The sequence below is a fragment of the Ovis aries genome, chromosome 3 (assembly GCF_016772045.2).
Source record: "Ovis aries strain OAR_USU_Benz2616 breed Rambouillet chromosome 3, ARS-UI_Ramb_v3.0, whole genome shotgun sequence".
NCBI lineage: Eukaryota > Metazoa > Chordata > Mammalia > Artiodactyla > Bovidae > Ovis > Ovis aries.
The window spans coordinates 31620924-31634137 of record NC_056056.1 but is presented as its reverse complement, the minus strand read 5'-3'; the positions used below and the strand labels follow the sequence as shown (position 1 = coordinate 31634137).

General features: G+C 34.1%; 1 protein-coding gene across 6 annotated transcripts in view; it reads left to right on the top strand.

Annotated features, from left to right (window-relative positions):
* ATAD2B (ATPase family AAA domain containing 2B) overlaps positions 1 to 13214 on the top strand; it is a 153558-nt gene that overhangs the window by 18062 nt on the left and 122282 nt on the right. For 4 of the 6 annotated variants that reach the window (XR_009599768.1, XR_009599767.1, XM_042245843.2 and 1 more), the window contains exons 3-9: positions 2612 to 2661; positions 3018 to 3171; positions 4594 to 4696; positions 6094 to 6202; positions 7082 to 7123; positions 8461 to 8577; positions 12664 to 12739. Coding sequence is in view for 4 of the 6 variants with exons in the window: in XM_042245843.2 (XP_042101777.1) it covers positions 2612 to 2661; positions 3018 to 3171; positions 4594 to 4696; positions 6094 to 6202; positions 7082 to 7123; positions 8461 to 8577; positions 12664 to 12739 (651 nt within the window). In the remaining 2 variants the exon portion in view is untranslated. The remainder of the gene's footprint in view (positions 1 to 2611; positions 2662 to 3017; positions 3172 to 4593; positions 4697 to 6093; positions 6203 to 7081; positions 7124 to 8460; positions 8578 to 12663; positions 12740 to 13214) is intronic. The other 2 variants (XM_042245844.2, XM_004005715.6) reach the window with 1 other exon arrangement.

Genomic DNA, 13214 nt, shown 5'->3' with positions numbered 1-13214 from the left:
AACTTTGTCATCTTCATAAATGATTTGAGATAGAGTATAAGTTTTCTTTGGGGGAAGAATCTGGGTTTATATATTTAAAGTCCCAAGTGTATCAGTATAGTTACAGTGATTGATAATATTTTTGTAAAATGAAGATTTTCTTGGTAAAAATCTTTTACTGTATTACATCTTTTCTTCTTTAGCTTATATGTAGAAATTCATAATTATACTTGCTAACCTAGATAGCTGTTGCAGCTTACAAATATTTTGAGTTCAGAATCCCATTTCATTGACTTTTGTCACTTGACATTTATTTAGCCACTAGATATTTATCTAATTTGGAGGCTGTGTGTTGGGGAGTAGGTAGTTGGGAGAGTCAATATGGAGAACATGGCATGCATTTGATAAATCTGTAGAATAATAGAGAGACATACTCTGAGGAACACATGAAATTAAATCTTTGATAAGCCTAACTGCACTAAAGTGTAATATGTGTGAAAATTTTGTTTTGTGGTCAGATGATTAAGGAGCAGTGAGGTTAGGCAGAAGTATAATCACCACTGCTGAGGCTCATTAGAATTGAAGGCTGGTAGTGGTTAAAGTTTTTCCAAATGAATGCTTTTGCTGAATTGAGGTTTAAAATTCTCATAAATCATTGAATACCTTGGGTTTATGTGGGTGAATAAATAATGATTTTTGAGTCTGGTATTGAACTGGTAGAATGTTCCACATAATTAAAGATGTAGAAACTTTTAATGTAATAATTACTGAAGGCAGTGATAGTGTCTCCATTTAAAAAATTTAGGGTAAAGAGATAAAGGTAAATATCCCTCACTCCCCATTTTAAAAATAAACAAAGGGGACTTCATAATCATAAAGGATTTATTAGAGGATTCATTTAATCAGTGAACCTGCATGGTTACATTTTAAGTGATTAATTTTTGGGAACATTGATTCAAAAGACTTTCTAAGCACTTATATAATTGTATAGGCAGACCAACTCTTGAAATACCAATATTATCTTTTTATACCCGAGTATTCATGTTCTATCTCCTTTTTTTTTCTTTCTCCTTTTTATAAAGAGAAATGATAATGGTACAATGATGACAATAAGCTATGATTGTAAGATAATGGGATTGACTGAAGAAGTTTTCTTTTTTCTCCCACCTTAAATCAGATCTTTCATTAGCAATGAAATAAAGGCAAGTAAGCACTGTCTTCTTTAGAGGAACAAAAATTGTTACTGTGCTTTCATCCTAGTGATGTTATTTTTTCAACAGAGTTTTAGATTTCTTATGTAGAATGATTTTAGGGTTAGCATCTCTTCTTTTGAATAATATATGTGAAATTCCAGCCATTTGGTCTTACATACAGCTAAAATTCATTTGAAGCCAAGAGTTGTGAATTAACTGATTAAACTGAGTTAATGTTATGTTGGATCCAAAGCCAAAGTGTATTTATGCTTTTTCTATGTGGTTTTAAGTGGATTTTAAGAGTGATTCTAGGAAATTCCGCATGTATAATGTTTTAAGGAATAACCTAATAACATCAATTTTATTGCTTTATAGTCAAGCTCATATACCAGGAGAATTGTGTAATAAAGATTCTAAAGATGAAATACTTTCCAAGAAGTAGTATTTTAGAACAAGATGGTTGTGTTGTTTACCTGGGGAAAGGGGGGATGGAGTTTTTTGTTTATATCATGTAGTCATTCCGTTTGTGACTTTTACTAGACAGGGACATTTATAATTAATATTTATAACATTTAATATCTATAATTTACATAAAGCATGCTAGAGTAACCAAAAATGTTAGAATATTTTACTTAAAAAATGTTGTGCAAACCACATAGATAAGCAGAAGAAAGTCATATATACTGTTTTTTGAATGTCTTCTCTCCCTTTTTTAATATTTGGAAATAATAATTGTTGGGTGTTTCAAAAAATAAGTTTATGTTGACAGCTCTTTTATTATGTAACAATTTTTAGTTTTTGAATTTTAATTATAGTAAGGTATACTGCAACTTTCTTCCATAAGTTTTCATATTTTGATGACACTTTAAGTAGCTTTCTAGTGACTGAACATTTCTGTCCCTCCACCAAAAGGGAGAGTGGTACAGTGACTTTTGAGAGATTAACTGAGTTTTCATGTATTAGTTTAGAATGTGTAATATAATACTTTGAAGAAATTATTAAACTTTGTTGGTATTCAAGTACTTTTTTCTTCTTACAATTTATTGCTTGAATAACTTTGTTTGAATCTTAGGTTGTCAATGGAAACAAGTAGTAAAGGTCTGTGACCATTGCTATTTATGGCATTAGTTAACTTTATGATACATACAAAGCTTAAGCCTTTCCATTGGATTTTAATTTATAGAGTTGAAGACAGAGTGAGTTCAGTTTATAACTTGTTATTAAAGCTTTTCTTGAAGTAATGAAATGACTTTTCACTAATGTATTTTATTAATTTGTATATTATCAATCTTAAGGTAAAAAAATGTTTTCTTTCCTTTTAAAAAAGTAATATTGCATTAGTGACATTTTAAAGATTAAAGTGATTCCACCAGCATTGCATTTTTGTTTCTTTAAATGAATGTTGATGTGTTTGCATATTAAATATAATTGTGTTCTAGGTTAACTTCTCAGCCTGGTGCTACATTACCAAACGGACATAGTAGCTTATGTGAGTATTCTGTTATGAAACTGGTTAGTATTGAAATACTTATAATGTTGTTAGAGTTCTAAAGTGGGGTAAAATAGCATAATTTACTAGTATGCTCAGCATACTGTTGGAAGTGACTGGATTACAGTCATGGTAAATATGTATATAATTGTTAAACATTGAGAAATTAGTACAATTGAAATAATTTAAGTTAACATGGCAGATTATAAACAGTTTTAGAAATTTTACATTATTGGATATTAGAGCCGTTTAAGAGGTTATAGTAAGCTCCTTATAGTCTTTTTAAAGTAATTTTTGATTTTTTTCTTTCTTTGTATACTCTGTACTTTGAAATGGAAATTTCTCTCTCCTTGTAGCCCTTCGAAGCCATCCCCATCGAGGGGAAAAGAAAGGAGATGGGGAACTTTCTTGTATAAATGGTGACATGGAAGTCAGAAAAAGCTGTCGTTCCAGGAAAAACAGATTTGAAAGTGTGAACCAGAGTTTGTTATTTGATCAACTGGTAAATAGGTATGAATGTTTTTGCAGTAAGCAGTTTCATGTAATTGTTTTTTTTTTTTCAAGCCAGTTATGTTTTAAAAAATAACTTAGGCACTGACTTAGCAATCAGTATTTAAAAACTTAATTTGAATTAACCTTGGTTAGCTTTAGTCACTTTACTAGATTTAATGCAATTTATGTGATAGCATCTTTTTTTCTCATAGTTTTTAAGCTCTTGTGCATAGTTAGATAATAGAAAAAGTAATTTTAACTTCACTACTATAGTCCTTTAATATTTGCTCATTTAACATTGATGTTTTGACAGTTTTCAAGAAACATTAAGTTCCATTACTGATATATAATAGGTATAATTTTACTTAGTCAAGATTCTGAATTGAAAGTCTTTGGAGACTGCACATGTTGGATATAGCCTAGCTGACTCCTCAGCATCTATGTGCAATGAAAGTGTATTCTTCTCAAATAATAAATCATTCCTACTTAATCCTTGCAATAGCCTGGAGAAGGGAGATGAGTGTAATTCCTATTTGAAAGGGGAGGAAATTATATTTTATTGTGGTAGTGTCAGATTTGAGTATTAGTTATTATTTGTTAAGTACCTAGATCAGTATCTGAACACATAGTAAGTGCTGTGTGTGTTTAAAATGTCAATGTCAAAAAAAAAAAAGTCAATGTCAGTATATATTTTGTGGATGTCTGTTTCCTCTAATTTCTAAATAATCTGCCCTTGGAGTGGGAGGTGGGAGAGAGGTTTAAGAGGAAGGGGACATATGTATTTATGCTGATTTATGTTGATGTATGGCAGAAACCAGCACAATATTGTAAAGCAATTATCCTTCAATTAAAAATAAGTAAAATTTTTGAAAAAGAAAAAATGTATCAGTTCAGTTAACCTTATGCTGGCTTTAAAATTTTTACAAATTCTTTATTCTATACAATTTTTAATACCATTTTCAACTAAAAAGATTTGAATTAGTTGGTTTTTTTTTTTTTGGTACCGTGGATCTGATAGTTATTTGTAGTAGTATTATGAATTTAAATATTTGAAGCTGTGTAAACAAAGGTCTTCTATTTGTAAGTTTTATTTTAATATATCATGACAGAAGATGTTCTGTTTCTGTCTGTCTTTTCTTTTTTGGCCATGCTGCATGGCTTGTGGGATCTTAGTTCCCTGGACCAGGGATAGAACCCAGGCCCTAGCAGTGAAATCACTGAGTCCTAACCACTGGACTGCCAGGGCATTCCCTGTTTCCATCTGTTTTGAGGCATTATCTTCTAATGGATGCTAGTTCAGAAGAAGATATTAATTGGGATATTAGGTACAGTTAGAAATTAGATGGCTTAATTATGCTTTGATGGTGAGCTCTTTTACCTGTATGATATAGAGTCTGATCCTGCAATTGTCTAAACCCTAGTTTTATTATGTAATTGTAGTACTGCTGAAGCTGTACTCCAGGAAATGGACAACATAAACATTAGACGGAATCGTCGATCAGGAGAAGTAGAACGGCTTCGAATGTGGACAGATACAGAATTTGTGAGTATGTTAACCTTAACAACTGTCCCTGGTGGCTCAAAGGGTACAGAATCTGCCTGCAGTATGGGAGACCCAGGTTTGATATCTGGGTCAGGAAGATCCCCTGGAGGAGGAAATGGTAACTCACTCCAGTGTTCTTGCCTGGGAAATCCCATGGACAGAGGAGCCTGGCGGGCTACAGTTCATGGGGTGGTAAAGAGTCGGACATGACTGAGAGGCTAATGCAACGACAACAGCAACCATTGCAAGTAGTTTTTATTTTGATTGAGGAATTCAAAGAGAGAGAGAGCAGCATTTGGATTTTCTTGAATTAATAAAATTGTTCCTTTTTCGTTTCCAATTTAATCTGAGATTTTATTGTTTTCTTTTTTCTTTTATCCATACCTTGCTTGCCACAAGCTTCCTCAAAAGACCCTCTACCCTTTTGCCAGAGAGATCTCCTGGAGAAGGAAATGGCAACTCACTCCAGATTCTTGCCTGAGAAATCCCATGGACAGGGGAGCCTGGTGGGCTACAGTCCATGGGATGGCTAAAGAGTTGGATGCAGCTTAGTGACTAAACAACAACATCTTAAAGTACAACTCTGATTCTGTTGTCAACTATTAAGGTTTTTTTTTTTTTTTGGCTGCACTATGTGGCATGTGAGATCTTAGTTCCCCAACCAGGGATCGAACCTATATCCCCTGCATTAGGAGTATGGAGTCTTAACCACTGAACCACCAGGGAAGTCCCTTTAATGGTTTTTTAATGTGTGCTGAATTAATTAAAATCACCTTAGCTAGCCATTGGGTATTTACTATATGACACAGGGAGCTCAAACCCAGCGCTCTGTGATGACCTAGAGGGGTGGAATAGAGTAGGAGGAAGTCTCAGGAGGAAGGGGACATATGTATACCTATGGCTGATTCATGTTGATGTATGGCAGAAACCAGTACAACATTGTAAAGCAATTATTCTCCAATTAAAAATAAATGAATGAAAAAAACCCCAAAACACCTCAACTGGCAAAATATGGTTTCAAACTTTATCTTCTCACACATCATTGTTCAAATACAAACACATCATTCTTCCTTTCCTATCTTTTACTCTTGTTAATACTTCTGGTTGAGGACTTAATGCAATTCTATCTTTGTTTCAAGGCTCATTTCAAGTGCTTCCTCCCCCACTCCCCTAGGCACATTTCCCTTCTCCCTGCCTAATTTTCAAGTATCTTATAAGTTTTATTTTTCTTGTTTCATACATTTATTAAATTCAGTAAGGTCCATTTTCATTGATCTGTGCCTTAAAAATAGATCCTCAATAAATTTTATCAAGTAAGCATGTCCCATTGGGCTAGTGATACTGATGGCTGGGAATAAATTTCATGTTAATATTTGACAGATTTCTCTCTTTAAAAGGAAAACATGGATATGTATTCAAGAGTGAAAAGGCGAAGAAAGTCACTGAGAAGAAATAGTTACGGGATACAAAATCATCATGAAGTCTCTACTGAGGGTGAAGAAGAAGGTTTGTAAAGCACCTTTATGAAATAAATGCTACAAAGTTCAGGTGGGAGGAAAGAAAAACATATACAAACTACATATATATGTGTGTGTATATATATAGTATATTGCTGGATGGGTGATTTTTTTATTTTAGAGGTCTATATTGTATAATTCGGAATAATTTTTGTTCCATTGGCATTTCTGAGAATTTAATTCCTTCATTTGGAAAAATGCCTTTGCTGTACGTTATGCATTGTTGTGTAGTATTGATATATCTTATTAGTAAGCTGTTGGGTAGTCCTTAAATGACCTAATCTGATGTAACATTTGCCATGGGCTGATTTGCTTGTTAGTAGGCAAGACCTCTTTTGTATTTAGGTACTTTTTAACTGGAAATCTCTGTCCATAGCCACCTAAATCTATGATTATTTGGATCTCAAATTTAGTTATGGACAGAGGATGGTGAAGTTAAGAGAAGGAAAGACTGCTAATACCACTGGAGAAAGCGGTACTGCTTTTTTCTGAGGCCTATCTATCTGAGTTCTGATTTGAAGAATTGTGACTGAATTTGTCAGGCTGGATTTGGGAGTAGATGAAAGCACATTTGAGGATTATAAATTGATGGCTAGTAAAATCTATAGGATTTACATTTATAGGGTTTAATTCTGTACGTGTTAACTTTCCTTATTAAATTAGATTTTTAGAAGATTTGGTATATTTTAAATGCAGTATAGTTGTTTTTCATTGGGAAATCTTATTAGTTCCTACTATTTGTGTAGCTTAGATGGATAAGAATGGGTTTATTTCTCAAATTCTGTAATTAATATATTATTAGTAAGTTTTGAAGAGTTGATATTTTTAATGAAGGTATTTTATTGAGCAAATATTATTGTTGTTACAGCTAGAACCTCTATATTGCTTCCTTTGGAGAAAATCAGTATAGGTGAGACAGATTTATAATGTGATTTTTGTCTTATTATTAACTGAACATCTTTGTAGATTTCCCTGAGGACTTCCCATGTTTAGAATTTTTTCTCATAATAAATAATGCAGGTTTTTTTTTTTTTTTTCAAAAGGTAATTTTTGAAGTTTTAAGGAAACTTATTTGGGCACAAGTAATTTAAAGTGTTATTTAGTTAAGTAATATTGCATTTGCTAATTTTCTCATGAGTAAAATGTAAAGTCCTTTGCATTTTTAGTCTCCTATTTCACTGAGCATCACTGACAGTTTAAAATTTTTTCCAGTGTTTTAATATGATTGTGTTATATTGACAATTCCTGTGGTTAAAAAGTTAATCATGAAGTACATTATTGCCTTTGAGGACCGTAAGCTTAAACACTTTCATCAGACTCTCTTTTCAACTTTTAATTTTATATTGAAGTATAGCCATTTAACAATGTTGTGATAGTTTTATGTGGATAGCGAAGGAACTCAGCCATACATATACATGTATCCATTCTCTTCCAAACTGCCCTGCCATCCAGGCTGCCACATAATGTTGAGCAGAGTTCCATGTGCTATACAATAAGTCCTTTTTGGTTGTCCATTTTAAATATAGTAGTGTTTCACCAGACTTTTAAACTGTAAATAGATGTCACATCATAGCTATAGCAAAATCACTTTTTAAAAATAAAGGATTTATGTACATTATAATTTTATTTTTTAAATGTATAGCCAGGTAAATTATAAACTGATCAAGAAATAAACTATTACCAATACCCTAGAAATCTGCTTTCATACTCTCTCCCAATCTCTGCCTGAATTTTTCTACCAAAAATGTAACTAATCTGTGTTTACCTGTTATCAGTGGGCCTAATAAACACTGCCAACAAAAATTACTCTTGTTGTAACATTAGTAATTATCTTTTAAGCATTTTTTTTTGAACTATCAAGTAGTATCTGAATGCTAACTGTATTCAGTGGTTGATTGGGCATTGAATGAAGTTTGTTGTAATAAAGTTTTGAATCATATTCTATTATTGCTTTGTATGTCCAAAAAGATAATACAAAAGATTGAAAAGTCATAGGTGAATCAAGAGCTCAATTGTGATAATATTGATATGTTTATTAGAGAACTATATTATTTGTAGGAAGGACATTTTCTTTTACATCTAGTTTCATTTTTAATTGCATTGATTTATGCTGTATCATACCGTGTTGACACTTAAATGTCACCTGTGTAGAAAGAGTAAAAGATAAAATATAAATATTCAGTTTTAGAGTAGACCAATCCTTGTAGATTAAAGCAGTTTTTTTTTCTTTTGTGTGTGGGAAAATAGAATCTCAAGAGGAAGATGGAGATATAGAGGTTGAAGAGGCAGAAGGAGAAGAAAATGATAGGCCATATAATTTGAGACAAAGGAAAACAGTGGACCGATACCAAGCACCTCCAATAGGTAAGAGACTCTAAATAACTTCTTTCCTTTTTGTGGTAGATTAGCTTATTCTGCTCTGTTCCTTGAAAAAAATTAGTGTTGTTGAATTTAAAAGAACAAAGTCTTTTACAGATTCCATATATCTTTCCTTATGTATGCTTCTATTCACACCATGACTGAATGTTGGAGGATACAACTGCAATATAGAATTACATAGTGCATGCACATTTTATTTAAATAATCCTAAATTTAAAAATAAATACTGCTCATACTTTTGTATTACTTTGTTGTTCATTGAGTACTTTCATTTGCAGCAGTTCTTTAGGGCAAGCCTCTCTGTGTTCCAAGTGGTTAAGTAATTTAAGCTAAAGTCTCAAAAGGGCAGCTTAGCTGGTAAGCTAGGTTTGTGTTTTGTTTTAGTTTTGAGAAGGAAACAGTTTATCCTAACACTTTAAAATCTGATGACAAGTATTCAGTTCCATAGGTTCTATTTTATTGACTATTTCCCCAGCTCTTGGGAAATTCCATCATGATTGATTTCTTCCAGTTTTTAGAATATTGAAATTTAGTTCACGTATCATGAAATTTGCCATTTTTGCCAGGCTTTCCTTATTTTTTATCTGTACAATTTATGAGTTTTTAGTATATTCACAAGGGTATGCAGTCATCACCGCTGTCTAATTCTGGAATATTTTCTTACTTCTATACTTCCGTTCCCCCAGCCCTTGGCAATCACTAATGCACTTTCTGTCTCCATCGATTTGCCTATATGTGACCTTTTGTGTCTTGCTACTTTCATTTAGCATAATGGATCATTTGATTCAAACTCTCATGCTCTAAAGCAGTGATTGATTCTCTGGAAATATCAAAGTTACCTCACTAGAAGCTCGCCCAAGTATGTAGACATTATTCTACTCCAGTTAGGAATCACTGTCACAGATAGCCCTGATAATAATAGGACAGGTGTGTTAGGACAGAGAAAAGATTGTGAGGCATTTTTCTAGTGTTTTTTTTTTTTTTAAAGCTTTCTTGAGGTACGAGTTATATATGTAATCCATTGCCATTGCATATGCTTCATGTGTGCAATTTGGCAAGTTGGGAATACCTTAGGGATTTACTTATGAACTGTCACCACAGTCAAGATAATGAGCATTTTCATCAACCTCTCCACCCTCAAATTTCATTCTGCCTGTTTATAATGTACTCCTAACCCTTGTGGCTCAGCTGGCAAAGAATCTGCCTGCAATGCGGGAGACCTGGGTTTGATCCTGGGTTGGGAAGATCCCCTGGAGAAGGGAAAGGATACCCACTCCAGTATTCTGGCCTGGAGAATTCCATGGACTAATCCATGGGGTTGCAAAGAGTTAGACACGACTGACTGACTTTCATTTCATTTCAACCTTCTTTTGCCTCCCTCTCCCAACCCTCAGGCAGTGACTTATCTTACCTGCTTTGTGTCACCATGGATGAATTTACATTTTCTCAAATTTTATATATAGTATATACTCCTTTTTGTCTGACTTATTTCACTCAGTAAGATAATGGTAAGACTCATCCATGTTGTTGACTATGACAGTAGTATTTTTCTTTTTATTGCTAAGTAGCATTCCATTGTATGGGTATATCATAATTTGTTTACCCATTCATTTGTTGATGACGTTTGGATTGTTGACATTTCTGGTGTCTGGGTATTATAAATACATAAGTTGTTATGAACATATGTTTGCAAGTCTTTGGACATATGTTTTCATTTTTCTTATAAATACCTAGAAGTAGAAGGCTGGGTTTTTAAATTAGGTGTATGTTTAACTTACTAAGAATTACAAAACTCTTCCAAAGTAATTATACCATTTACATTCTCAGTAACAGTGCATGGAATCCCTTGGCAGTAGTTCATATGGTAAAGAATCTGCCGGCAATGTGAGAGACCTAGATTTGATTCCTGGGTTGTGAATATCTTTTGGGGAAGGGCATGGCAACCCACTCCAATATTCTTGCCTGGAGAATCCCATGGACAGAGGAGCCTGGTGGGCTACAGTCCATGGGGTTGCAAAGAGACAGGCACGACTGAGCAATTAACACCAGCAGTGTATGAGTATCAGTTGCTTCATATTCTTGTCAACATTCAGTTCACTTCAGTTCAGTCACTCAGTTGTGTCTGACTCTTTGCCACCCCATGAATCGCAGCACGTCAGGCCTCCCTGTCCATCACCAACTCCCGGAGTTCACTCAGACTCGCGTCCATCGAGTCCGTGATGCCATCCAGCCATTTCATCCTCTGTCGTCCCCTTCTCCTCCTGCCCTCAATCCCTCCCAGCATCAGAGTCTTTTCCAATGAGTCAACTCTTCGCATGAGGTGGCCAAAGTACTGGAGTTTCAGCTTTAGCATCATTCCTTCCAAAGAACACCCAGGACTGATCTCCTTCAGAATGGACTGGTTGGATCTCCTTGCAGTCCAAGGGACTCTCAAGAGTCTTCTCCACCACCACAGTTCAAAAGCATCAATTCTTCAGCGCTCAGGTTTCTTCACAGTCCAACTCTCACATCCATACACGACTACTGGAAAAACCATAGCCTTGACTAATTGGACCTTTGTTGGCAAAGTAATGTCTCTGCTTTTGAATATGCTATCTAGGTTGGTCATAATTTTCCTTCCAAGGAGTAAACGTCTTTTAATTTCATGGCTCCAATCACCATCTGCAGTGATTTTGGAGCCCAGAAAAATAAAGTCTGACACTGTTTCCACTGTTTCCCCATCTATTTCCCATGATCTGATGGGACCAGATGCCATGATCTTAGTTTTCTGAATGTTGAGCTTTAAGCCAACTCTTTCACTCTCCTCTTTCACTTTCATCAAGAGACTTTTTAGTTCCTCTTCACTTTCTGCCATAAGGGTGGTGTCATCTGCATATCTGTGGTTATTGATATTTCTCCCGGCAATCTTGATTCCAGCTGTGCTTCTTCCAGCCCAGTGTTTCTCATGATGTATTCTGCATATAAGTTAAATAAGCAGGGTGACAATATATAGCCTTGACGTACTCCTTTTCCTATTTGGAACCAGTCTGTTGTTCCATGTCCACTTCTAACTGTTGCTTCCTGACCTGCATACAGATTTCTCAAGAGGCAGGTCAGGTGGTCTGGTATTCCCATCTCTTTCAGAATTTTCCACAGTTGATTGTGACCCACACAGTCAAAGGCTTTGGCATAGTCAATCAAGCAGAAATAGATGTTTTTCTGGAACTCTCTTGCTTTTTCTATGATCCAGCGGATGTTGGCAATTTGATCTCTGCCTTTTCTAAAACCAGCTTGAACATCTGGAAGTTCACAGTTCACATATTGCTGAAGCCTGGCTTGGAGAATTTTGAGCGTTACTTTACTAGTGTGTGAGATGAGTGCAGTTGTGCGGTAGTTTGAGCGTTATTTGGAATTGCCTTTCTTAGAGACTGGAATGAAAACTGACCTTTTCCAGTCCTTGGTCACTGCTGAGTTTTCCAAATTTGCTGGCATTAGGTTTGGCATTAAAAAAAATTAATTTAAATGTATATTTATTGTAGTTTTAGTTTATATTTCGCTAATGACTAGTGAAGTTTGGCATATTTTTATGTGCTGATTTGCCAAGATTATGAAGTATTCAAATCTTTTGCCTATTTTTCAATTCAATTGTTTGGTTTTTTATTACTGAAGTTTTGAGAATTCCTTATGTACTCTGGATATCAGTCATTGTGATTTACAAATATTTTCTCAGTTGATAGCTTCTTGAAAAAAATTCTCTTAATACTATCATTCAAAGAGCAGAATTTGTAATTTTGATGGATTTAGTTTATCAAAACATTTTAATAGATTAGGGTTTTGGTGGTGTGTCAAAGAAATCTTTGCTTAACCTAAAGTCACAAAGATTTAGTTTAACATTTTTTTTTAAATGTTTATTTGCAGCTTATAGTGTTTACCACAGAGTATTTATTTGTGTTGTGCTTCCTTTAGACAGCATTTAGAACTTGAAGACAGCTTCTATTCAGGAAATTAACAGGAGTGATTTCTGCTTCTTTAATACATCAGTTTATCAATTTATTATTAGTTATTTCTGTGTTGTCTTTTTTTTCCTTTAAGTACCAGCTCATCAAAAAAAGAGGGAAAATACCCTTTTTGATATTCACAGATCTCCAGCAAGAAGAAGTCATATCAGGTATGTTTTGTTAGTTTTTGAAAGGAGGAAATATTTCCATCTCTCATTTAGATATCTCCTTAAGTACTATGTAGTATAATGCATTACATTGAGGATATAGGTTTTAATGTCATTAATGATAATGCCAGTGAAAACTAAATAGCATCTTCTTTAACTAGTCACTAATAGTTTTACCCTAAGTGTGACTGTTATCTTCCTGATTCAGTTTGCCAGAAATGATTATTGTTTTAACAATTATGTTCCCGAAAGCTGCACAGCTTTCTGGTCTCTTAGTAAGTTGAGTCTAGAGACTCACATTGCTATCATTGGAAGAATTGATTCAGTTAGTCTTTGCTACTTTTAGTTTCCTTTTGCCCTTTCAATTAGATGTACAAAGAGGCGTTTTGATTTTGAAAGACTGTCTTCTCTACTGTGTTTTCTGAAAAGGTAATCGATTTCCCATGGCTCAAAAATAAATAAATAAACATTAAAAGCT